Source organism: Panthera uncia, chromosome B4, assembly GCF_023721935.1.
Source record: "Panthera uncia isolate 11264 chromosome B4, Puncia_PCG_1.0, whole genome shotgun sequence".
Classification (NCBI taxonomy): Eukaryota; Metazoa; Chordata; class Mammalia; order Carnivora; family Felidae; genus Panthera; species Panthera uncia.
In genome coordinates, this window is record NC_064809.1 from 104,929,281 (window position 1) to 104,957,277 (window position 27,997).

A 27,997-nucleotide genomic window follows, 5' to 3' on the forward strand; every position below is an offset into this window, starting at 1 on the left:
CACATTTTAATGTGTCTAGACCTTAGAAAATTAATCATAAAATGACTGAGTTTTTCATGTAATATCTTCTAATCCCACTACGTATGATAATTTAAATCCTATTTACACACATATTAAACAAATTTTCATTTTCTTAAAATACTGTAGAGATCTTTACAGGCATTCTGTTGTCCAGTATCTCTCTGATATAAAATCTGCAACTGTAATGAACTATTAATTCAGGAAATCAGAAATTCTGTATCTTTCATTCCATAAATCTTTTCAGACATTCAGGAGAATTTCTTCTGTACTTGAATGCAATGAGTAATAAGCTTTAATATTTTTAAAATGATTACACATTCATTTCACATTACAAAGCTCTCGTACAAAATTACTTCCTTTTACTTTGTCCCAAATATTCTGAATACTAGCAAAGGCTTAATCCCTATAATTTAATTTATCAAGGAGTAGCTTCTGCTCTCCCAGGTTTTATTGTTTGTATAGGGTTAAAATCCTACATGGCTCAATAAATATTTATAGATTTACTGGATATATGACATTATCTTCTTTCATCTAATAGGTGACTTCAAAAATACAAAGGGATACAGAAGAAAAATAAATAACAGAGGATAAACTATGATAAATAACAGGTGGTGTGAAATGTGTTTTTAAAATTTATTTTTATTTTAATTAAGAACATTTTTTTTCCAGCCTTATATCATGGCAGCAAAAAGATTAGATTTTTGTGTTTTCCTTTTGCCAGGGACTCTTATGCTGAAGAATTACTCCTCTAAGATCAGAAAAATAAAACAAAGGTATAAAAATATTACACAGATGTTGCAAACATTAAACAAACACTTAGGGCTGCCTGATAGTATTTCTGGTGCAATATTTTTTTAAAAATGTGTTTCAGTGAAAACGTTTTACAGGAGATTTTGCACTGCCAACATCTCTTATTCAGGTTCCTGGAGAAATGAAATGTGGGTAGCAGTGACTAATTAAACTAGCAGCTACTGTTTCCCAAACCAGTTTGGACAGATTATTTTTACGATGCGATGGCCAGATGAAATCAAAACCATTGAGTATAGTCAAAGTGAGACAATCTAAGAGGGCAACTGAGTTTTATCTGATAGCATACTGATTAACCTGACTTAATAAAGTTCAATGGCCTTTGGTGGCCACCTACATTGTCAAGTGCAGAGTGAGGCCTTGGAGTTGCAAAGAGGACTCAGTGACAGATGGTGACTACACTTACCCTGGTGAGCAATGAGTAATGTACAGAATTGTGGAATCACTATATTGTACACCTGAAACTAATATAACACTGTATGTTAACTATACTGGAATTAAAATAAATAAAAATGAAAACATTAAAAAAATAAAATATAAAACATTCCCCAAAGAATCTCTCTCAAAGAAGTGAAGGCATGTGCATTTACAGGTTGCTTTAGAGAAAATGGTTATTCTGTTTCTTTTTGCACTGCCTTGTAAAAAGTTCATAGGTCTCTGAAATATGAAATGTACTGAACAGATGGATGAAAAGACAAATGACTGAATTAGTAAATGACAGTGAGCCTTCCATAGGATTGAGAGCGATGCAGGATCTTCAGTTAATTTATCTTTTCTTGATTTCCTCAAGGTCAAGGTAGCCTTTTTGCTATAAAGAACAACAATGATATGGTAATGCCTTTCATTTGTATAGCACTTTTTATTTGTCAAAGGATTTTTTCTCCTGTTCTCACAATATCACTTTTAGGAAAATAGAACAGGTAGGCTATTTTTATACCCTTCAGAGAATTGTGCATGTAAGCCTGAACAAAATTTAAGGAAAAAGAAGAAAATGAGTAGCAAGTTGAGTATGGGAATCCAGTGATCATTTAGGACATTTATGCTACAGTTAAAAATTGTGATTTTAATATTTTATTACTGCCACTAAAGTATACCCAAATCTCTAAAATTTTATTATCCACTTGCAAGCATTAATCAGAAGACAGAAATAAATGGTTAATTCAGTACAGAGGTCAGTGACATGAAGATTTTCAATCTTTTTTTTTAAATTTCCCACAAATCAGTATCGTTTTCTTAAAATTTGCAAATGCAAGGTAGATATTATAATTGTTTACTTAATTAGTATTTTCTAAGCATCATATATGTATCTTTTCTATATAGGAAACTCAAAACATATAGTGATACTTCACATTTTGAATTCAGTGTATATAATGACATCCTTGAATTCAGAAAATAACTCAAGGTAAAGTTCTGAACTGCAGAATTTGATATTTTGAAAAACAAAATGAGAATTTCATGGAGTGATTTCTTATAATATTCCATAATTCTATGTTACATATAACCAATGACGAATAAGTTCTAAACTTAATTAATGTAATTCAATTTTTTTTTTTTTTGGAGTAAAAGAACACAATGTGGTTATTTTGAGAATTAGCTGGTTTCTTCTGGGTAAATTAAAGTCCAGAGATCACATTTTTGCATATACTCTATTCTTGATGTGTCTGAAGAAAGAAACAGTTAATGTGATTTGCAAAACCTAGAAGAAAAGGAAATGATAAGATATCAAAATAATAAATAAGAGTAATTCGCAAAGTTAAAACTTACAATACAATCCCCTACATGCATGTTTTATAGGGAAAGGATCAAAGAGTGGCCAAGTTTTGAAGTAAGGTACATATGGTTGCCAATAAGAAGTCTGCAAAGTGAGTCTTCTAGAGTAACCCAGGTGTCACCAAGTTCATTTATGAAGGGACTAACGAATAGACTTCAATTTTAATTACATGAGCTATCATTGGGCTAGGTGTCATGATGAACTGTGATCTGGTTTTTGTTCATCATCTGTGTCATCAGTCCTACAAAACTGCTTCATTTTGGTGTAGAATCATTAAAGGTGGTGTGCAAAGAGTAGATGATAAAATGGACCACAGGTACTATCTCCCATTCAGTCTTGTCTTAAATACCCAAGCATGAACACAATGGGGCATAAACATTTTGAAAGAACATCATTAATGCATATAAAAATGTTTTAATCACCATTCTGAGACTAGTTGTTACCAGTTGAAGAAAATTTATGGAACCTCGGGTCAATGCCTTTTTGGATCAGCATAAAATTAAACGCGGTATCCTATTCTGAACAAACCATGCATTATATATTCATTGCAGTGTTTTAGTCTACACTGTGATAATACATTCATTCTTCACAGTTTTGTTAAATCCATAGCCTTAACCTGCTTTCATCAGTCTGCACTGAGACTGGAGAATGAAGTTCTGCTTCTGAGTCTCAAATCTGTAGTTGGCACCCTACAGGTCAGCAGGTCATGGAATGTGTCTGTTTTGCTTCCCATTGAATCTCTGACCATTAATACAGTACCTGACACACAGTAGACGTTCTCCCTCCTCCAAATTTATTGACTGACTGAATGAATGAATGAATGAATGAGTATATGAGTAACTAGTACATTTACTAATGTCAAACATTGGTCTAGATTTCCAGAGTCTGCCAACTTGAAGACTGCCCAATGTGGGCTCTCACTGTTGAGATATGAAGTATTTTATATATTTTTATATATATATATATATATATATATGTTATATATATGTTATATATATAATGTTATATATATAAATATATATATATGTTATATATATAAATATACATAAAATATATATAAAATAAAATATAAATATATATATAACATATATATAAAACATATATGTGAAGTATATATATACTTATATATATTTATTATATAATATATATTTAATATATAAATTTATTATATATTTATATATTTATTATACAACACATAATAAATATATAGAATATGTTTATTATATATTATTATATATTTTATACATATATAAATACTTCATATCTCTCTCTCTCTCTCTCTCTCTCTCTCTATATATATATATATATATCACAAAGCAATGAAGTCACTACCTTCCAGGATGACCATTTATTAACAGGTCATCCAACTTGGCTGATTTAAGGGTATCGCCCCCCTAGTTGGGACCCATACCTCTCTCAGATGTGAATAGTCTCAAGGTCCTGACTCCTTTTGTATAATTTGTCTGATTAGGACTCCAGCTGGTTTTTCTGCAGTTTGTTATGTATGGTTTATACTCAACTATTTTTTATCTTTAAACATATGAACAAAAGCTTACCTCTGAAGCCAAAAGTCCGAAGTTAATTCCAGTTATTGTTAAAGCATTAGCGTTATACCATGTGTTGATTTTATTTTCACAACCCTAATGAAAGAAAAGTTATTTAGACTGACTTGGGAGAGGAAAATGGTCTTATATAGAATTCTATCACAAAGAAGAAGAAACATAATACAGTAATTCACAAACTCTAAAAAGTCATTGTCTAAGTGGAGACTAGACTTTTTAGTCCAGAGAACTTCCTCTCATAGCAGAACATCTCTGTTACTACTTTTTAAGTTGCTAAGATGTTGTGATGTAATTGAAATCAGAAATTTATTAAGTTTAGAAAGGGCTCTAATTTTCTGCACACTACTGTAATTCAGCAAGGTATGTACTATGACCGAAAACGATTATTTCCCAAATAGGAGAAGCTTAAAAAAAACCATAATGCTCTATTTATCTGTGAATGAATTATGTAAATAAAAATGTGTCTTACAATTAGAATAACATCAGTGTGTGAACTATATAAAATATTAGAAGTTCTTGGGATGGAAATCTTGTTGATCAGTATCCCATACCTGTAAGTAACAGACGAAACCCTGTTCTTGCTTCTACTACATTTATCTGAACACTTGTTCACTGCTGGGGTCCCCTCACTTCAGTTTTTGCCAATGCTCATACCTTCTTACTTTTGGTATTGTAGCTCCCTTACCAATCCTATATGCCAGAGATTGGCCAAAAGTGCCTCCCCTTTCTGCAGGGATTCAGTAAGGAGGGTTGGGGAGAAAGGTTGATGGTATCTCAAGTTCTAGGAGCACTTAAATAACATAATCTCAGAAAGTTAAAATAATAATTATTCATTAATTATGAGTTCAGTTTCATAAAGTAGCTTAAGAACTTAATCACTGTAAATAACAGTGTTTGTATATAAAACTTTTGTTCAGCATTCTAAATTGACTTGCAAAAACAAAACAAAAAAAGGCACTGTAAACACTTGGAAAGCCTTATCTTTACCTCTAGGTAAGTTGCATTCAGTGGCTCATCACAAAACCACTTTCTTAATGTAGAATTTGTGCAAGAACATGGCACCTGTTCTGAATTTTCTTTATTTTTATTCTTTATCCAGTCTGTGTAATTGTACTGGCCACAACACTGCAACTAGAAAAGAAATCTATAAATTTTACTATAAAATATTCAAAAGGCAGTTAATTGTGATTCCCATGTACGTTAAATGTTTTTTCTGAAAAAGCTATTAATTCATTCTGCATTGAAATGCAGTGAATTACAAATATAAGTATAGTTTTGTTTGTTTAATCCATTACTTTGTTACTGCTTTTGTTGATGCTAACCAGAACTAAAGATCTTTACAATATAAGTGGGCTATGTTTGGATGAAATTGTTAGATCTGAATTTATCATAAAGGAACCCAGGATGGAAGGTATACCTGATTTACTGAAGCTACAAACTATGTTTGGGACTGAATACAGAAAAGGAAATCACTGTAGGCATATCTTTCTCTCCACTATAGCAGTAGCTATATTTTTTCTCCAGAATATGCTGCCATTTTTATTTAATTATACATAAAGAGATTCAGTGTTATTTTTACTCTCTTAGGACTAATATGTTAACTTGCAATTTTGTATTGTGTGAAAATTTTCCACAGAGAGTCAAAAAAGATGAAAAGGCAAAGAGCCATAGAAATGATAAAACATTGGAAAGATCTCATTTCCAATCCCATCAAGTTGAAGAGGGAAGATGTGAAAGAATCAACATATATATTTGTCACCTAGAATGTAAGACAGAGTTGAAGTGAATACTTCATTGTTTTCTAAACTTGTTGTTGAATGTTATAACATCAGTACTGCCTATGTCACAATATGTACCAACCATCATGGAAATGTTGAATGACTGAAATAATGCTTTAGAGTGTGAGTACTGAAAATGAGTTCAGTCAAATCTACATGTCTTGTTTCAATTATACTCAGGACTAGGAACTGTAAGCTTGATTCTCATTAATAATAGCAATGTCACACATAGAACTTTTTTCTTGTTTATCAGTTTATGACCATAGGAAGGTTTGGTTCTCTGCCATCAGTCCTAATGCAATCTAGAGAGGCAATACATGTACACATCATATGCATCAGGGGAAAAACAGTACGACTAAAAGCATTTATAGTTATATTTCAACTCTCCTAAAATGCCTTTCTGTTATTACATATACTAAAAATAATAGCTATTTCTTTTTTTAAATTTTTTATGTTTATTCATTTTTGAAAGACAGAGACACAATACAAGCAGGGAAGGGGTGGAGAGAGAGGTGGGGGGGGGGTGTGGTGCACAGAATCTGAGGCAGGCTCCAGGCTCTAAGCTGTCAGCACAGAGCCCAACAGAGCGGGGCTCGAACTCACGAACCGTGAGATAATGACCTGAGCCACCCAGGCGCTCCAATGATAGTTATTTCTATGTGAGGCACCTACTATAGTAGTTAGAGTACAAAATCTAGTGCTACATTGTCTGGAATTGAATCATGTTTCTGCAACCCAATTAGCTCTATGACCCTGGGTAAGTTACTCAATTTCATAGTCCTTCATCTATAAAACGAGGATAATAGGTCTTACTTCATTGGGTTCAGAGGAGTAAATAAGTTAATACATATAAAGCACTTACAAAAAGTAAATACAAAAATTATTTTCTTTATCAAGCATTTACTAAGTTCCAGCTGGTGATCTATTCCTGTAAACCATCTGGGCAACCATACCCATTCCTGTACCCTGCCTAGAAATATTTGATGTGCAAAATAAGAATCCTAATAACATTAGCTAGCAAGTATTAATTGCTCACTATTTTCCAGATCCAAGGCTTTCTGTACATTCTATATATTATTTCATTGATTCCTGCCAACCAGAGGTAAGGGTTATTCTGTCCATTTTAAGAATATGGAATCTGAAATTAATAAGGATACTTGTCCAGGGTCAAAAAGCTAATATGTAGCAAACCTGACATTCAGGCTTAAATGGTAACTACCATGTTTCTCTGCTGCTGGCAAGAACTGTGCTCAGACTTCTGTCCCACAGGTGCAGCAGGGAAGATTACCCCACCAACACTTTTATAGGTGAGACCAGGTTAAAATGCACATCAGTTAACCAAGAATCGAAGATCTAATTTACAAAAGGAGGATAAAACTCAAGATTTGTAACTGGGAACAGTGCTATTCCTCTCATTCCTCTGTCCCATCTCCCACCCTTCCCCGTCTCCCTTACCCTATAGTGATCATGTTTGACATCTAATTTTTAGTTTTATGCTAATTTTCTCTTACTGTTTTCTGCAAAGCATTCAGAAAAGTCCACTTGGGTATATCTTCAGGCATATCTTTAGATCCATACTCAGCAATGATTAAGTCAACTTTATCATGCCATACTTGGTGAATCTGTTGAAAATTGCATCAAAGTCAAAATCTGAAATCCTATGGGATTTGTCTTTCTCTGATTTCGCTTAGCATAGTACTCTCTAGTTCCATCCATGTCATTGCAAATAGCAATATTTCATTCTTTTCGATGTCTGAGAAATATTCTATTGTATATATAATCACTAATTTGTACACCTGAAACTAATATTACACTGTATTTTAACTAACTGGACTTTAAATGAAAACTTGGAAAGGAAAAAAAGTCCAAATCTGAAGGAAACTTTCCTTATGGTTCCTAACAAAAGAGTATTCTAGTCATTTTGCTGTTCTCTGATTATTCCTGTGTTTTCTGTTTCTTTAACTACTTTTAGCAATCTCAGTGAGTGCTGAGGCATTTGGTCTTTTGCATTGTGACCTATAAGAGGAATATATGAGACTTATTTTATGACTGAAGAGAAAGTTATGTGCTATTCTCCTGAATGTCTAAGGATTCTGCTTTTCTTCTTGTACTCTCAGGAAAAATTGTGAAAAACTCTGAAATGGGCCGAAAAAGATTACTGAGTATCTTTTCAATGAAAATTAGGCTTTCTTTAGCATAACTTCAGGGTCTTCTTATTTCATGAGGGTCTGTATCTTTCTCAGTTTTTAACTTATTTAACAACTTTGTAAGTTGTAGGAAACTACTAACAACTGATTCTTTATCAGAGAAAAGCAGATGAATTTTTCCTGGTGGGGGGCAAATGGTATCTCCTTTACCAACTGTGTTTTGTATATGTTAAGAGATAGCCTTTATAAGTGTCTTCTCTTTGGACTCTCCTTTGAACTGGTTTTTATTTCTTACTGATTCCCACATTAATCAAGATGTTAAATAAAATCACTGATCTGTGCTTGCTGTATATTTATACAAGAATTATGATTTTTAATTTAAAAAATTAAATTATGTTTTCACAATGCTATAACAAAAACAATCAGATTTGAAAGAATGGGGTGAACGCGCTATTTCAAAACGTAGATATTGCAGAGGTAAATTTTAATAGTAATCTACTTAAATATTTAAAAGTTCAGGTGACTTTCATAACTAAGGTAAAACGTAGAAAGAACAGATACTATTCCGTTTTATGAACAAGGAGAAAGATAGAGAATTTAGTTATTTGCTCTGTTTACATGAATAAGGATGTGGAGATGAGACTTTTAAATATGGTTCATTTGAATTCTAGTTTAGTGATTTCTCATTGTATCTTTTAATAATGCTATCTTTGAATAATGAAAACTAATTAACTGGTGGGAATACTACAACCATTAAACCATGTGTACAAGTTAACTCTAATGTAGTCACTTATATATCTATGCTTTAATGCATTTAAGAAGATTAGAATAATGTAGTGTTATTTAGATCTGTAAGTTATTTAATTTATTCTCTAAGTTAATTTTTATTTATTTTCATTTTTTAAATGTGCTTTTTTTAAAAAAAAAAGTGTATTTATTTTAAGAGAGAGCATACGTGTACATGAATCAGGAAGGGGTAGAGAGAGAGGGAGAGAGAATCCCAAGCAGGCCCCATGCTGCCAGCATGGAGCCCTACCCGGGCCTTGAACCCACAGTGAGATCAAGACCTGAGCCAAAACCAAGAGTTGGATGCTTAACCAACTGAGCCACACAGGCCCCCTAATTTTTATTTAGACTAGAAAATATTTTTCCATTTTATATTGTTGTAGGAAGGGGCAGGCTTATGTCCTTATTTACCCTCTGAAGCATTATTTGGGAGATCCAGAGAGCAGATAAATCACATCTTAGTACACCAGAGTATCATATCTAATCTCCATGACTTCTGTATGAAGAAAATCCCCTCACACATATTTATTTTGACAAGGATCCTTTGTAGCCCTAGTGCACCTCGAACACTGTTGGGTGCTGTAAGTGGCATAAAAGACTTAGAAGCCCCTAGGAGCTTATCTAGTGTGAATGTAGAAGGAAAATTGATGTAAACAGAGCTGTTACCTCTAGATTCAGTTAATAAGTGTTTGAGTCCAGACTCTGTCATTTGGCCATGATGCATTTTAGCAAACATTTCTCCTCTCAAAGCCTCAGTTTCCTGTTCTAGAAAGTAGGACTAACAATGCCTCTCTAGGGGTTGTTGTGAGAATCAAAAATCTAATGCCTATAAAGTGCTTATCACAGTCTCTGGCACATGGTAATTATTCTCAGGTGATCATTTTTATTCTTAAATTAAGTAGAGATGAATATGTGAATAATACTTAAGAGAGCATGGACAACACTGATAAACTAAATTTAGGTGTTAAGGATCCTGAGGTGTTATATTCAAGTTCTATCACCAGATCCAAAAGTTACAGGCCGATTGGTTGGGATGTAGTGCTTTGCCACCATTACAGCTTTACAGAACTCACATACTGTGCACACACATATATACACACACACACGCACACACAAGAAGACATTTTAGCTCTAAATGTCAGGCCATTAACAACAAGTCCTGGGTGGCTAGATATCCAGGATAGATGCCAAGCACAGGAGAGCAAATGAAGTTGGAGGGTGATGGTGTTCTACAGGAATGAGGTTTGGTCATTACTTAGGACTCTACATATAGAGAGATTTTTGAAGGCCAGGAAGTGTAGGAATTGATCAGGGGTTCCTTTGAAATTAATTAAGGAAAGAAAGGGAGTTCTTTTTTAAAATATTTAAAAAAATTTAAAGTTTTTTTTAATTCATTTTTGAGAGAGACAGAGTGTGAATGGGGGGGGGGGAGGGAGAGAGAGAGAGAGAGAGAGAGAGAGAGAGAGAGAGAGAGAATCCAAAGCAGGCTCCAGGCTCAGAGCTGTCAACACAGAGCCTGATGTGGGGTTTGGACCCACGAGTTAGGAGATCATGACCTGAGCCGAAGTCGGACACTTAACCAATTGAGCCACCCAGGTGCCCCAGAAAGGGAGCTTTAAGTAGCTACTCAGTGACAGAAACTTTTGAAGTTGTCAGTTAGTGGTGACTCTCTAAGGGAGTTGGGTATTAACCATGCTGTACAAATTAAGACATAGGCTTAGGACTGCTAAGTAGCTTGTGGACCTCTAGTTATCTGCAGATCTGTATGACTTCAAGTCCATGCTCTTTCCTACAGGAAAATCTCCCATAATACAGAGACAGAGCATGACTGCACTGAAACAATGACATTTCTTTTTCTTTTTTTGAATTTTTAAGTTTATTTATTTATTTTAAGAGAGACAGAAAGTGGGGGAGGGGCAGAGAGAGAGAGGGAAAGAGAGAGAATCCCAAGCAGGCTCCGCACTGTCAGTACAGAGCCCCATGTGGGGCTCCAACTCACGAACCATGAAATCATGACCTGAGCCAAAGTTGGATGCCTAGCTAACTGAGCCACCCAGGCACCCTGAAACAATTAAATTTCTTTAAAAATAGAGGGTAACCATTGACCTTAGTAGGCAATTTTTGTTACCCAAAGGTTTTTTTCAGGCAGTTTACTATATGGTTTTTTTTTAAACTTAATTTGATAAATATAAATCTCGTTGTGATTGATTATATCACTCATGACCATACCTGTACCAAATATTTGAATTATGCATTTCATTTCATTTAAATAACTAAATTTCAAATTCATACAAGTCTAAAGGTATTTCTTGACAAAAATAGAATATAGTAAGTCTATATAGAAAAATAGAATTGGGTTAATCATGGGAGCCAGGGTTGGCCGGGAGACAAATTTTGGATTCCTTACACCCACTATTACCCCCTCTTCACCCATGTTCTTTGTTATTTACAACACTGTCAATATTCTGCTGAGTTAAAGACAAATTTCCTTATAGTCCACCTTTTTGATATGACCTTATATAGAATTCTGTAATATGTCCATTGAATCTTTTTACCCACAAAGACATTTACTTTTCGCTCTTAATATAGATTCATAGGTCTTAATAATTTAAGATGTCTGATTTTCTTTAGGTTTCAAATAAAAAGATGATCTTTCCATACCTTTTTTTTCTTTGTGAAGATGAATCCTGAAAGTACAACTTGAACACCAAAGGCCCACATTAACAGTGCTGCATACTAAAACAAAAGAGACATAGAGATGGTAACTGTGCTTCTACTAGGTACTTTAGATGTTACAATGATGGGGAAATGCACATTATATGAAATATCCTGTCTTAAAATACACACAGGTATTGCTGGTTTCCAGCCCTCATATACATGAGTGATGTTGTTCAAACAAAAAGGCAAAGAAAAAAATCATGGAACATTTGGATTAGAGTAAGACAGAAGTGATAGTATTCAGTGGGCACCCTAACAGACCACTTGGTCTAATGAAATTGTTGATGATCTTCCTTCATTTGGATCTAAAACTGTCCTAGAGGGGAACTCACTTAGCTGGATCTCCACTTAACGCACCATGACACTCACACTAGAAAACTCACTGCATTGTGACCTATTAGGCGAATCCAAAATGGACAAAGTAACAACAACAACAGAAAATAACAAAAGTATCTGCTACAATAAGATTAAATTTGTATGTACATTTAAATTATTCCTTTGAAAACTGAAAATACTTCTCTTCAAGGCCAAATGAAATTATTTGCACATTTATTTAACTATATTTTTTAAACTTATGGCCACTGCAATCTTCCTCATCATAGCAGCCATAGTAGTATATATTATCTAGAATTTATAATGATCTAAAAAAATTAGCAGTCTGAATATTTTACTAACTAAAATATAAGAATGACTCACTGTTAGTATTCTTAATTTCACATATTTTAAACATTAATACTTTAAAATAGTTAAAATTGTTTGATATAAGTTACAAATCTTATTTTTAGAGACAAATGTTTCAGAGACAAAAATACGGTCTTTAGATCTGTTTGGAAGTTTAGATTTCTAATACTTCTACATACATCATCTCACTTAATCTTCACTAAAAGGAGATTTGTAGAGACAGGAAAATTGTAAAACAATACTTCATTATAAAATATTGTAAGACAATATTTTAATGTAAAACAATAAAAAAATTACTGGGCTTCTTTTTAATGGAAAGCTGGTTGTGGTCCAGTGGACCTTCCCAGTTTTCTGATCCTATGGACATATGCAATGTTACCTTTGACTAAACTATTATTCAACTCTGTATGGGGTAAACTTACAGAATTCTGGTAGTAATACAAAAGTTCCTCTTCTTCAATATTACTTTGGCTATTCGGGATCTTTTGTGGTTCCATACAAATTTTAGGATTGCTTGTTCTAGCTTCGAGAAGAATGCTGGTGTAATTTTTATTGGGATTGCATTGAATGTTAGATTGCTTTGGGTAGTATTGACATTTTAACAATATTTATTCTTCCAATCCATGAGCATGGAATATTTTTCCATTTCTTCATATCTTCTTCAATTTCCTTCATAAGCTTTCTACTGTTTTCAGCATACAGATTTTTACATCTTTGGTTAGGTTTATTCCTAGGTATTTTATGATTCTTGGTGCAATTGTGAATGGAATCAGTTTCTTTATTTGTCTTTCTGTTGCTTTATTATTAGTGTATAAGAATGCAACTGCTTTCTGTACATTAATTTTGTATCCTGTGACTTTGCTGAATTCATGTATCAGTTCTGGCAGACTTTGGGTGGAGTCTATCGGGTTTTCCATGTATAATATCATGTCATCTGCAAAAAATGAAAGCTTAACTTCATCTTTGCCAATTTTGATGCCTTTGATTTCCTTTTCTTGTCTGATTGCTGATGCTAGAACTTCCAATACTATGTTAAACAACAGCAATGAGAGTGGACCCCCCTATCGTATTCCTGATCTCAGGGGGAAAGTTCTCAGTTTTACCCCATTGAGGATGATATTAGCTGTGGGCTTTTCATAAATGGCTTTTATGATGTTTAAGTATGTTCCTTCTATCCCAACTTTCTCGAGGGTTTTTATTAAGAAAGGATGCTGAACTTTGTCAAATGCTTTTTCTGCATAGATTGACAGGATCACATGGTTCTTACCTTTCATTTATTAATGTTATGTATCACATTGATTGATTTGCGAATATTGAACCAGGCCTCCAGCCCAGGAATGAATCCCCTTGATCATGTTGAGTAATTCTTTTTATATGCTGTTGAATTTGACTTGCTACTATCTTGCTGAGAATTTTTGCATCCATATTCATCAGGGATATTGGCCTGTAGTTCTCTTTTTTTGCTGGGTGTCTGTCTGGCTTGGGAATCAAAGTAATGCTGGCTTCATAGAATGCATCTGGAAGTTTTCCTCCCCTTTCTATTTTTTCGAACAGCTTGAGAAGGATAGGTATTATCTCTGCTTTAAATGCCTGGTAGAATTCCCCTGGGAAGCCATCTGGTCCTGGACTCTTATTTGTTGGGAGATTTTTGATAACTGATTCAATTTCTTCACTGTTTATGAGTCTGTTCAAATTTTCTATTTCTTCCTGTTTGAGTTTTGGAAGTGTGTGGGTGCTTAGGAATTTGTCCATTTCTTCCAGGTTGTCCAGTTTGTTGGCATATAATTTTTCATAGTATTCCCTGATAATTGCTTGTATTTCTGAGGGACTGGTTGCAATAATTCAATTTTCATTCATGATTTTATCTATTTGTGTCATCTCCCTTTTCTTTTTGAGAAGCCTAGCTGGAGGTTTATCAATTTATCAATTTTGTTTAATTTTTCAAAAAAACCAACTCTTGGTTTCATTGATCTGCTCTACAATTTTTTTTTTTAGAATCTATATTGTTTATTTCTGCTCTGATCTTTAAACAAGCAATCCTAAAATTTGTATGGAACTGCAAAAGACCCCAAATAGCCAAAGTAATATTGAAGAAGAAGACCAAAGCAGGAAGCATCACAATCCCAGACTTTAGCCTCTACTACAAAGCGTTAATCATCAAGACAGCATGGTATTGGCACAAAAACAGACACATAGACCAATGGAATAGAATAGAAACCCCAGAACTGGACCCACAAATGTACGGCCAACTAATCTTTGACAAAGCAGGAAAGAATATCCAATGGAAAAAAGACAGTCTCTTTAACAAATGGTGCTGGGAGAACTGGACAGCAACATGCAGAAGAATGAAACTAGACCACTTTCTTACACCATTCACAAAAACAAACTGAAAATGGATGAAGGACCTGAGTGTGAGACAGGAAACCATCAAAACCCTAGAGGAGAAAGCAGGAAAAAACCTCTTTGACCTCAGCTGCAGCAATTTCTTACTTGACACATCTCCAAAGGCAAGGGAATTAAAAGCAAAAATGAACTATTGGGACCTCATTTAGATAAAAACTTCTGTGCTGTAAAGGAAACAATCGACAACACTAAAAGGCAACCATTGGAATGGGAAAAGATATTTGCAAATGACATATCAGACAAAGGGCTAGTATCCAAAATCTATAAAGAACTCACCAAACTCCACACCCGAAAAACAAATAATCCAGTGAAGAAATGGGCAGAAGACATGAATAGACACTTCTCTAAAGAAGACATCCAGATGGCCGACAGGCACATGAAAAGATGCTCAATGTCACTCCTCATCAGGAAAAAAAAATCAAAACCAGACTGAGATACCACCTCATGCCAGTCAGAGTGGCCAAAATGAACAAATCAGGAGACTGTAGATGCTGGAGAGGATGTGGAGAAATAGGAACCCTCTTGTATTGTTGGTGGGAATACAAACTGGTGCAGCTGCTCTGGAAAACAGTGTGGAGGTTCCTCAAAAGATTAAAAATAGATCTACCCTATGACCCAGCAATAGCACAGCTAGGAATTTACCCAAGGGATACAGGAGTGCTGATGCATAGGGGCACTTGTACCCCAATGTTTATAGCAGCACTTTCAACAATAGCCAAATTATGGAAAGAGCCTAAATGTCCATCAACTGATGAATGGATAAAGAAGTTGTGGTTTATATACACAATGGAATACTACTTGCCAATGAGAAAGAATGAAATATGGCCTTTTGTAGCAACATGGATGGAACTGGAGAGTGTTATGCTAAGTGAAATAAGTCATACAGAGAAAGACAGATACCATATGTTTTCACTCTTATGTGGATCCTGAGAAACTTTACAGAAACCCATGAGGGAGGGGAAGGGGAAAAAAAAAGTTAGAGAGGGAGGGAGGCAAACCATGAGAGACTCTTAAAAACTGAGAATAAACTGAGGGTTGATGGGGGGTGGGAGGCAGGGGAAGGTGGGTGATGTGCATTGAGGAGGGCACCTGTTGGGATGAGCACTGGGTGTTGTATGGAAACCAATCTGACAATAAATTTCATATTAAAAAAAAGTTCCTTGTCCATAGCAATGCAATTCCTATTAATGGAAATGCAAACAAATACAGTCTATAGAGAATATAAATCTCCAAAATCTTATTCTCATTCAAGTAGTTGTTACTTCTTACTGGTTCCCTTAATGATTAATTATTTAAATAAAGTCTCTGACACATGTTTGTGCACATATATATGAGTCATGATTTTTACCTTTGAAAATTCTCTTCTAGTAGTAGTTAGATATTTATAATAATAAGAAAAATTCAGTGTTTTTTATTTGTTTTAGCACTTAGAGAGTACAGTGAGAGACTGCCCAAGAACTTCTAAAAGAGGGAAGTAAAACTGCCCCTAAGCCTTAAATTGTGAAACAATATTTATTCAATTGGAGTAAAGGTACGCAAAATCGCCATTAAGCCAAAGAAAGTGCTTAGGCGTATAAAATTTGCCCATAAGTTGACTGCATGAATTAACATGGTAATGTATCCATCAGAAAAGTATTGGTAAATTCAGAGAATAGTAAACGTGACATGATTTCAAAAAGTAGTAGTGCCCTTCATTGGAGCCTCCAGACAAGAGTGTGGTGTCTTGGCTTCAGGACCTACTTTGTCCATTCCTTATGATGGGGTCTATCAGGCTTTCTCAGTTATAGGCCATTAATATCACAATCCCATAAGGCTGAAACTTATAAGATGTTTGTTTCCCTCCCTCTAGATTCCCCCCTTCTTTTGTTTTGTCAAACAAATACAATATTCAACTGCAGCCATTGTGTCTCTTACCAGGAAGAATGCAGAAATACTTAGCTTTTATGTAGCACTGAAAGGCTGGGTGGTCACTCTGGACACTTGTTATCAATCTATACTGGCTACCACAAAAACTCTCACTTTCCCAGCTCACGTGATCCTTCGGGGTCTACTCATTCTGCTGTTTGAATGGCCTAAGGTGGCAAAGGCAGATCTGCTCTTGTTTGGCAAGAGAGCTCCTGTGAATTAAAACTGATTTGATTTAAAGAAAATGGCAAAAGCCGTATTTCATCTGAGCCTGTGAATTGTGATCTTTAGTTGCCACATATGTGGTAAATGGCTCATGTTCAGGTCTATATTCCTAATTATAATTTATCTTTCCACATATATGGCTAGGGAGAGATAGTGTGCCAGCCAGATGCCAGAGTCTGGCCCTCTCAGCAGTTATATTTCCCTTTGTTAAATAATAAATTGCAATCTCAGTTATAAGTTAGCTTTCCACATGGCAGTCCCACAGAGAGATGTGCTAACTGAAGGACATGGTTTCTTTCGTCTTGCTAAGCTACATTGCTCATTGACTTTAATCGTTTATTTGGATTTTAGTCTTCAGATTGTTATGTTTGGTTAATTGTAGTTCACCCCAGGAGATGGATTCCTATTGACTTTGTTTGGAAAATTAACATCTAAGGGTGCAAGGGCAGAGGTCCAGATCCATGGAAAACTCACCAAGAACATTCTATCTAGAAAAGTTTCTTGAGAGGAGGTGCTTAATTTACCTTATTCCCTGGGAAACACTATACTGAGGTGTTATGGTGATGTAAATGATTATTGCTCATTTCGTGACTTGGACACTCTAAATCGAAGATACAGATTAATTCAGGCTGTTAAAATGAAATACATACCAGGATTAGGAGCCATCTGATTTCATTGTGAATTCCCAAATAACCCAAGAGACAAAGAAGAACAATAGCAGATCCAGTTCCAGTCAAAATTTGAAAAATATATACTATCAGATGATTATTTTTATCTGTGGAAACCACAAAATAAATGATTATCAAGTGGTATTAAAATCCTACTTAACAATATATGCAGTAACCCAAGATTTCTGTAAGCAGTTGTCGCCAACCAGTAGGATTCTCTCTCTCTCTCTCTCTCTCTCTCTTTCTTTTACTTCATTCTGGAACCTCTTATTTAGTCTTGGCGACTTTTCTTCCATTAATGACATGATGAAAAAATTCTTCAATCTCAAAAGATCTCTTTCCTTTTATCTTATTGATCTTCACTGTCTTCTATGAAAGAATTTTTTTTTCCCCCTAAGGTGAAACTCTTTTATGTTTAATGTATATCCAAACACTTATGAACTTATTTGAGTATCTAATATGTGTGGGTCAATTTTCTTATAAGAAACTGAGTTTATTGGTAAATATGACTGCATTGAAATTGTATTTTATTCTCTCTCCACCTAGACTGAGCTCTCTGTGCTAGAGACTATATATATTTATACAGTCAACAGACTAACTGTTAAATGCTTAGTGTTATGACACAGACTGTGGAACACTGAGTGCTTACCAAATATTTGTTAAAAAAAAAAAAGGAAGAAGAAATAAATTAAATATGCCCTAGGTTTTATGGGAGAACAGTGGAGGCAGTGGTGTGCTGGAGCCAGTTTGTTCTGGCTCATAAACGCCAACTGTTAGATTTTCACAAAATTTGTAAGCCAACTTAGCTCACGGTGACACTGTGAAATCAGCCATCGTGACATTACGTATTTAAACCACAGAAATCAGTAAATACCATAAATCAAGACTTTCTCTCCCAGAACTGGTTTTTAAATATTTACCAGCACACCCCTGGGTACATGAGCATCTGATCCAGAAAGGGGAGGAGGTTGGAGAGTAAAGGTAGGCAAGATTGCTGGAGAAGGAACACTGAGCATGGGCTTTAAGTGATAACTGAATGTATCTAGATTGGAATGATAGAAGCACAGTATGTGTAGGAAATTCAGCTTTGCTGGCACTTAGGGTTTGAAGCAGGTGAAATTGGGCAGGTTTTCAGGGGCCAAATTATGCACACTTTGTATGCTCTAACCCAGCCTTTCTCACTGAAATTAAACTCCATGAGGACAAAGTATTTACCTTTCTTGTACACTACAGTATCCTCAGCTTACAGGATCATGCCTAACATGTAGAAGACACTCTGTAAATACTTGTCATATGAATAAATAAGTGCAGTGGGGAGCCAGAGAAAAGCTTTTAATGTTGTATGGATGGATTTTCATCTTAAATTATTTCACGGGCCTCTGGAAGATGGTTGAGGAAAGAGATCAGAACACAAGGCTATTGGATGCTATTACTATGGCAGAGGGAAGATGGGAACCTCATGTAGCATGGTGTTATTACAAATGGAGAGGTGAAGGCAGAATAGTGTTTAAAAAAGGGTAAGTTAATTTAAAGTTGCAGATAAAAGGGAGGGGAGGACCCAACCAGTTTCTTGCCACAAACTGGTTATTTTCAGTTCCATGTCTTGAAACCTTAACTGAGATTTCACTAAATACATACTTTCAAATATATAATTTTTAAGAGAACTATCTCTCAATTCCATAATGGAGGGAAAGAAAAAAGGAAATGACTTTTGCTCCACTGTAACTACTGTGTTACCAAATTAGATGCTGTATGGGAAGTGCTTAGCCCAGTGTCTGGCACAGAGTCAACATAAATAAGTGGAAGCTATTATTGCCTCTCTTCTGGGGAAGGAAAGAAAAAGACAGAAAGGTTGTCGTAAGATCTCCACACACCCCTTTACTCTGAGCAAACCACTAATGCACTCAGACATCATGAATACTTTTCCATAAGCAAAGTATGCAAATGGAAGAGAATAAAGTTACTAGGCACTTAGGTGTAGCTGAAGTTTAAATTGTTCAATACTTTCTAGCACTTTATTACCTATTAAACATTTTTACTCAGCTTTCATTTTCCTAAAAACATATTTTATCTTACTTGAAATCCACTAAGAAAGACGTTGGCCTGCTTTTTGTCATATTTTTAAGGATTAACAGTACTGTTTAATAAAACTCACTGAGGTAATGGATATAATCTAACTCTGAACTTGTCTCATAAGGTAGCCATACCCAACAGCCACATCTGGCTATTGAGCACTTGAAACTGTGGCTTCCTTCCCTCCCACCAAAGATATGTATATAAAAATAATCTTTAGCCTATTAAACTTCAGTCCATAGTGACCACAGCATACCACAAAATGGCAAAATAAAGATTTTTTTTTATCAAGTTACCTGCATTTAATTATTTTATTCATTTTGGATAATATTATATTTTATTTGTAACCATGTGATGGTGAGAGCAGATGGTAATTGAGTTTTAAAAGAAATTATTTAACCTGGGCACTATCAAATATGTGGATCTCCATTATCTTTTCATCCAGAGTTTATTAGAACAATCCAGTCTTCCATTTCTCTCATAGCTCTTGTCCAGCCAAAGTTCCTAGTTCTCTCTCACCAGATTTATTCTCCTTTATGGTCTTGGTTTTAAGTCCTATTAGTTAGAGATGTTTCTAAAACCAATTGGCAAAGAGCTTCATAGGGAAAAAATTGAACAATACTCAATGAAGTTTAGAGAAATACTGCCACCTGCTGAATAAATCATGTATGCAATTATTTAAAATGGAATGCCTGAGTTCACAAAGAGAGCAAAAGAAAAATAGATACATACCCAAAGCTGTGAAAAAAATATTTCTATCTAATAAAAGCCATGCACCAAATCCCAATAATAAAAGTCCAAGAACCTACAGAAAAGACAGTTGATTATATTTTTGGGATTGCCAATAAAAATGCATTATATTTTCTTTACTAAATAATTATAAAGAGTCTTACCAAGAAAGCTCCATTAATGAGATTAAGAAAGTATTTAAAAATTAATGTTTTGTTTTTTCTTAACATTCTTTTTCCCTCCAGATATTGGTGTTTCTGAAAAGATAACCACAACTTTTACTATTAAGTCACCACAGTACAACTTTAAATAGTTCTGCCTATTCACATCATTTATTTACACATTTTTCTTCTTATACCAGTTGTCAATGTAACATTCCCCTCCGCCCTCCAGAATACAGGGACATGCTGAAGACATCTTGAAACGAGGCCTGTCTTTTCCATCTGCACCAGGGAGTTGAGAACAAGAATTTGTATAACAAATTGGCATTTGTATAACATGCCAATAGGCACCTTACTAAACTTCTTGCAGTTTTCAGAAAGTAATATATTTTATTTTGTTCTTATTTTAACACACCTTCCTTGCTGGGAAGCTTTCCTTCACCTCTGCTTCTCCCTCCTTTTTTTCCAGAATAATGTCAATTCCTCAGTGAGGTCTCTGTGAGACCTCTGAGTAGGTCTTGTGTACCAGTATACTCCCAGAGTTTAGCACACAGTAGCTACTCAGTAGATATCTGTTGAATGAATAAACGAGTAGATGAATTAGATTATTTTATTAGTGCATAATTTAGTTTAGTGTACAATGGAAGGAATAAAACCAACTTACGGCTGTGTTAATTAAAAGTTACTTATTTAAGGGTGCCTGGCTGGCTCAGTCAGTAGAGCATGTGACTCTTGATCTCTGGGTGGCTCAGTGGGTTGGGCGTCTGACTCTTGGTTTCAGCTCTGGTTGTGATCTCACAGTTTTTGAGATCAAGCTTTACATTGGGCTCTTTGCTGGCAGTGTGGATCCTGCTTGATATTCTCTCTCCCTTTCTTTCTGCCTCTCTCAAAATAAATAAATAAACTTAAAAAAATCTCTAAAAATTATTTAATTTAGTTTCCTAAAACTTTTATGGGAAAGTCAACTCCTAGACCATTGGTTTTTGGTGCTTTATTAGATATGAATGCTTTAAATTTTCTTGGGCATGTTTCTGGGTCTTCTCTTTTCCTTCACTGTTTCAATTCTACCTAGTACCATAGTTTACAGCGTTTTAGCACATGCAGTGTATAATTAAGATGATGAAAGCAGATTTAATAAGACTAATTTGAAGCTACTTGTCTCTATTTGCTAAGATCTATTTGTTGAATTGAAGGATGCCCTGAAAAGTGGAGGACTAAGAGATGTCTAGGTTAGAGTCTACACACTTCCCCTCCCTACTCTCACTTGAGGTCACATTCCTCCCTAAAACTCCACAGTTCTTCTTCCCAGCTGAAGGAGTCTCTCCAGGTTTTGTCTTCTATCATCTTCTTTGAAGTCTCCTACTGCCATTTAGTTTCTCCAGTTTCTGTCCTCCAGTCTTATTTTTAGGTTCCTTCAGTGTCTGGCCTGTTTGGATAGAAGAATCAGTTGGAAAGACTAACTGGTTTTTATTTCAGTTTCTCCCTAAGATGCTGTAGATATATGATTGTGGCTTCACTTCTATTTACTTCAGCCTATGAGAATATTGGGATGCTCTCCTACAGCCTAAACAAGTTCTCAGGGCTAAAGTCCTGGTCCTCTGTGAATGAGAAAGAGAAAGTAGACTAGTGAACAAGAACACTGAAGTAACTCTGGTGTGAAGTATTGAGAGACAAAGATTTGGCCATTGATTTGGTAATAATTAGTATGTTAGAATCAGGGCTAAAATGCTTTATCAAAAGATCCAAATACAAAAATAAACTGAAGCTTATTTCTCTTTCAGTCCAAGGTGGGTAACTTGTTCTTTTCTAGGAAATCATCTTAGGGACTTGGGGCTTGCTCCAGCCTATTCCATATCTGGCTTTCAGATTTGTTCACAGGGTCACGCTTTATAGCCAGCAGAAAGGAAATGGGGGCGGGGGTGCGCCTGGGTGACTCAGTCAGTTAAGCGTCTGTTTCAGCTTAGGTCATGACCTTACAGTTCACAGGTTCGAGCCCCATGTCAGGCTCTCTGCTGTCTGCACAGAACCTGCTTTGGATTCTCTGTCTCATTCTCTCTCTCTCTCTCTGCCCCTCTCTGCTCATGCTGTCTCTCAAAAAGAAATAAATAAGTAAACTTAAAAAAGAAAAGAAAAGAAAGGAGGATGAGCAAACTCGGCAAGCATCTTTTAATCAAGTGGGATGAAAGTTGCACACTTCTCTTCTGTACATATTCCGCTGGCACATACTTAGGTCTCAGTGGAGGTGGAGTCAACTATGTGCCCAAGATGAAGGAAAGAATTGAATTAGGGTGAAAAGAGCCAAACAAAATACCAAGCAGTTAGGGAAGGGCATTGTAAGAGATCATTATAGGGAGAAATGGAGGGCTTGGATACAGTTTCAAGATGCGTTACCATGAAAAAGAAAGAATCAGAGATAATCAGAATGATTCCTGTAGGATGGGTAAATAAAAGAATAGTGATAATCACTGGCAATAGAGAAATTGGGGGAAAATTATAAATTTTATTTTTAGTAAATGAGTTTGAATTAGAAGAAGATATCTCCTAATATATCTTGTGGTTAACCACTGGAAATGGAGTGCAAGTAAATAGATATCATAGGCAATGTGGGAATTATTCACAGGGAGCTGATGTCATGGTAATGAATGAAAGAGAGTGGGATTGACTACAGATAAAAGTGAGCAGAGATTTGATAATAAACAATGACATCATCAGGAATTTCAATTTTTTAATGCAGACTTCTACAAAATGAGAACATAATGAAAGTATGATCTCATGGAAATCAATAGAGGAAACATTTTCTAAAATAATGTTGCATGACATAGAGGTAAAAAGGGTAAGAATGCAATATTCTCAAAGTCAGCTAACTTGGTAAGAAGGCTGCTCATGGTACCTTCAAAACAGCAGTGTTTTAGTCTGTTTGGGTTGCTCTAACAGAATACCACAGACTGGGTGGCTTATACACAAAAGAAATTTATATCTCACAGTCTTGGAGGTTGGAAGTCTGAGATCAGGGTGCCAGCGTGCATGGGTGGAAGCCTTCTTCCAGGTTTCAAACTTCCTCTTGTATCTTCCTGTGGGGAAAGGGGCTAAGGACTCTGTGGGATCTCTTTTATAAGAGCACTAATTCCACACATGATGGATCAACCCATGACCTAATCACCCCTTAAAAGTCCCATTTTCGAAAAAGTACCCTAAAAGTACCATCACATTGTGTATAAAGATTGCAACATGTGAAGTGTGGGGGAATACAAACTTTCAGATCACAGCAAGCAGTTCACAAAGAGTTAGAAGACAACAAATAGGGTGTCTAAGCAACAAGTCAAGGAAGCCTGTAGCCATATTTGCACAGAATGAGAACAGGGGATGGTCATATGCTGATCTTTCCAGTCACAAGCCCCACATACTGGAAACAACATCAATGAAAATAAAGACGTGCTAACACAAAGATACACAAGTTCTTATTTAAATATTTGTAGTGTGGAAGAACTTTGTATTATTATCATTATTTTACTATAGACAGAATTTGTTTTTAACTTAATCAAATAAGGTCCTGGTGTGGCATTTCTTTTGTTCATTTCCTGATTAGTTAATTAATGGTCCAATAGCTGAGATATTTATTAGTAGTATAAAAGCTACAGGGAAAGACAATTTACAATGATTTACCTATTCATAGGTGTTATTTTTCACTAGTTAAGTAATAGTCTAATTACTTTTTATTATCATTTTTAAGTTGCTTCTGAGTGCCAGGAGATAGAGGCAAAAAAATGAATAAACAACCTGTCAGGGAGTCAAATATCAAAACCTGGGGCCAACTCTTAATTCTGTGTTTGAGGTGTGGGGACAGGGAATAAGCACAACTGGGAAGTTTCAGAGAGAAGATAAATTTGAGACAATCCTTGAAGGATGCTTAAGAAGGTCCTAGTCAGACAAAAATGGGGTAGACAAAGGAAGATTTCAAGACAGATGGAACACTGTGTTCACAAGCTTTACAATGAAGGGTGTGGGGGCATGGGTCGAATGGCAAGAGATGAACGACAAGGCTAGAGAAGTAGATTCAGTAAAGATTGTGAAAGATCAGGTACGCTTTGCTAAGAAATGACTTTTATTTTTCTGCAGGTATTGGAAACCATATTTCCATCATCAGCGTGGAAGTCAAATTAGAAAAGAAACCTAAGACAGCGAGATACTTTATGAAGCTGATGTACTAGTTCACAACAAATGAATGTAGTCTAAAGTACAAGATAGTTGTGGCGATGGAGAACAGTACCAGGATGTGAGAGAAACAACAGGAGGTAGAATTGCCAGCAGTGGGATGTTAGAAAAAGCCCAAAACAACACTTGAAACCAGGTCTATAGAGCTTAAGTACTTGGGCTAGCAACATTATGCCTTGTTTTACAATATGTCATTTATATGGGTTGCCTTGACCATCAAAGTTTATCCCCAGGATTGTCAATGACCAAAGAGACTCAGGAAGGTAAAATAACCTTCGTGAGTTCACCTAGTTAATATTTGGCAGAGCTGAGAGTCAAACCCATAGATATAAACCACTTTCTTACTACTCTTTCCAGGCCCCCATGTCATCATCTGCAAATGTAGATTATAGGAACATCAAAGGGATGTTGTGAAAACAAGATATGATGTGTTAAACAAGATTATGTTTGTAAAGCACTTAGTCTAGTACTGGGCTAAATGTTATTATGGTACAGTGATCTTTTCTTTGAAAAAATATATTAGAGAGAAAGAGAGAGTGTGAACAGGGGAGAGGGGCAGAGAGAGAGAGAGAGAGAGAGAGAGAGAGAGAGAATCTCAAGTGGGTTTCATGCTCAGCATTGAGCCCAAGGCAGGGCTCCATCCTATGACCCTGGGATTATGACAGGAGCCAAATTCAAGAGGCGGATGCTCAACCAACTAAGCCACCCAGGTGCCCCTAGAATAGTAATCTGATACAAGGGAGATGCACACGAGGTTGGGAAATGGGATGGGAACTGTAGGAAAGTGATGAACTCAAGTAGGTAGTCATGTCAGCTGCAGAGAGAGAGCACCAAAAGGGTTAGAGGAGGAACTTGAGAGTCCGCAATAGTCTTTAAATGGAAAAAGAGAAGCAGAGGTCTAAGAATCCAACACTACAGGTCACATATTAAAACTATTATTACTCAATAGTCATCCTCAAGAAAATAAAACAAACATCTGATATGCAGCTATTTGAGTACTATAATGATACTCTGGGATATTTAAATTTTATCACTGCTGAATAAAAACTAAGACAACTGTTGAACAATGTTTTTAAACTAAAGTAATCTCACTACTCAACTAACATTTCCAAAGAAATCTTTCCTTGTTAGATATCAGAAGAACAAATAGTTCTCTTTCATCCTTTTATTTCCTCAATGAATATTATGTACTCTCTAAGGGAAATATATTGTGTTAGGTCAATTGGCTATAGATACAATCATTCAGATACTTTTCAAAACAAGAGCAGAATTTAATGAAAAGAAAGTTATGTATTAAAAAGGAAAAAAAATGCAGGTGAAAATGTTATAGACAAACTAACCTGCTCAATTTTAGACTATGCTTTCTAGGAAGATTGCAATGAAATAAATTTATGTTAAATGCTGCATAGTTAAGCAATAGTTTCTTAAAAAAATTTTTTTAACGTTTTATTTATTTTTGAGACAGAGAGAGACAGAGCATGAACAGGGGAGGGTCAGAGAGAGGGAGACACAGAATCTGAAGCAGGCTCCAGGCTCTGAGCTGTCAGCACAGAGCCCGAAGCGGGGCTCGAACTCACAGACCGCGAGATCATGACCTGAGCCGAAGTCGGTGGCTTAACTGACTGACCCAGGAGCCCCGTTAAGCAATAGTTTCAAGTTGAATTGACTTATAATATATAACTATTTGGGGTGCTTGGCTGGCTCAGTTTGTTAAGCAGCCGACTTCAGCTCAGGTCATGATCTCGCAGTTTGTGGGTTCCAGCCCCAGGTCGGGCTCTGTGCTGACAGCTCGGAGCTCAGAGCCCAGAGCTCAGAGCTCAGAGCCTGAAGCCTGCTTCTGATTCTCTGTCTCCTTCTCTCTGCGCTTCCCCTGCTCTCTTTCTCTCTCTCTCTCAAAACAAAACAAAACACACAAAACATAATATGTAACTATTTGAGATAATTGTTGTATTTTATTTCTTAATTCGTGATATTAATTAATGACAGCTAAGTAATGACTAATTGATAGGATTGTCAGTTTTCTTCCAAGGTAAAAAATAACATAAGAATATAATAGGTGTAGTAACATGCACCATGGATGAATTTATCCTCAGAGGAACTCTAAATATTTTTTTTTTTTTTTGCTAATCAGTTTGTTTGTCAGGGTAAGATTTAAGAAAAAAGCAATTTAGACATTACATTCAAATAAGTTGACTACTAAGTTAGCTATTTAAAATTAGTTCTGGAAATTAATTGATTACTAATGGATTTGATATTTTTTAAGAAAAGCGTGAATAGTTTCATAATTACAAATAAAACCAATCTTAAGATTTTTACATGTGAATTTCAATATGATTCCATAGCCTGAGTGTTTTCAATGAAGAATTTGAATAGTCTGCAAATTTGCAACAAAACTAAACTAAAAACAAAAGAAAAAATGGCACTTGAGCATGGATTTTGATAATAAAAAATATCCTAACTTTTAATTAGATTTGAAACCAGAGGTAGTTTATTTTTCAAAATCATTACCGTTCTTGAGTGAGGCACTGTGTTTTTTAATATCAAAAATCTACTTACTTCTCATTGTATATTATTCATTCTTGTGTTGATGCAATGTTAGTTGTTACCAGGAAATAGTCTATTTTCTTTCAAAGGCTCAGTGAAATGTTTGCGTTTAGTTTATCGTATGTCAGATATCTTTTACAATTATGCTTAGACACTTCCTCTTGGAATTTAATACTTTGCAAACTTAAAAAAAATAAAATCAGAAATACCTGTTATTAACTAAAATAAAGTTCACGTTTTGTACACTATGTATTTGCTCCACAAAAAAAGAAACTTAGATGAATTTTAAAGTTAAAATTAAATAGCATGATATATACTTAAGCTTAAAATTTTATATGAAAATAGTGGGTGTCACTGTCAATATTTTACAGTAAAACATATTCCAGAAAAGAATTTTTGAATATTTTCACCCTATACATTGAGAGGTTTTTGATAGGCATTGAGTGATAATTGACTTATTTACTTTTCCTTTTAAAAATAAACTGCTGTCGTGTAAAGCAACGGCTTTATTGGCTTCTTTTCCACACTTCCCGCCCCAAAAATCACTATTCAAGATTAAGGTTTAGTGGCAGGACCAGTTTATACATGGACAAATGAACATTCTCTAGATGGAAGTAATAAATATAGATCAGAAACAGTTAAAAGGTCAGGCTACCTCCACTTGGCTAATTGTAACAAAATGTTTCTTTATTAAATACTTTCTAAAAGTGTTTAAATGTTAAAACTTACCTGGAAAAAAATGTGAAGTTCCTCGTCCAACTCCTGAGATGCAGCTTTCGTTCCAATTTCGAGCGGAGACAGTTTGT

The 27,997-nt window shown here is 35.3% G+C and overlaps 1 protein-coding gene across 3 annotated transcripts; it reads right to left on the reverse strand.

The window, feature by feature from the left end:
* Window positions 1-12: 12 nt before the first annotated feature.
* On the reverse strand, window positions 13-27,993 carry TSPAN19 (tetraspanin 19). Of its 3 annotated transcripts, XM_049626028.1 has the most exons (10): window positions 27,921-27,981; window positions 20,851-21,007; window positions 20,439-20,531; window positions 20,278-20,350; window positions 17,455-17,579; window positions 11,534-11,608; window positions 7,451-7,561; window positions 5,149-5,292; window positions 4,156-4,239; window positions 18-2,524 (listed from the first exon to the last, which is right to left on the reverse strand). In XM_049626028.1, exons 3-10 carry the CDS (start codon window positions 20,502-20,504, stop codon window positions 2,456-2,458), a joined length of 747 nt encoding a protein of 248 aa, XP_049481985.1. In that variant the 5' UTR covers window positions 20,505-20,531; window positions 20,851-21,007; window positions 27,921-27,981; the 3' UTR covers window positions 18-2,455. The 3 variants fall into 3 exon arrangements, with proteins under 3 accessions (XP_049481987.1, XP_049481985.1, XP_049481986.1); XM_049626030.1 differs by lacking the exon at window positions 5,149-5,292 and having other exon boundaries at window positions 13-2,524; window positions 27,921-27,982; XM_049626029.1 differs by lacking the exon at window positions 20,851-21,007 and having other exon boundaries at window positions 27,921-27,993.
* Between the last annotated feature and the right edge of the window lie 4 nt (window positions 27,994-27,997).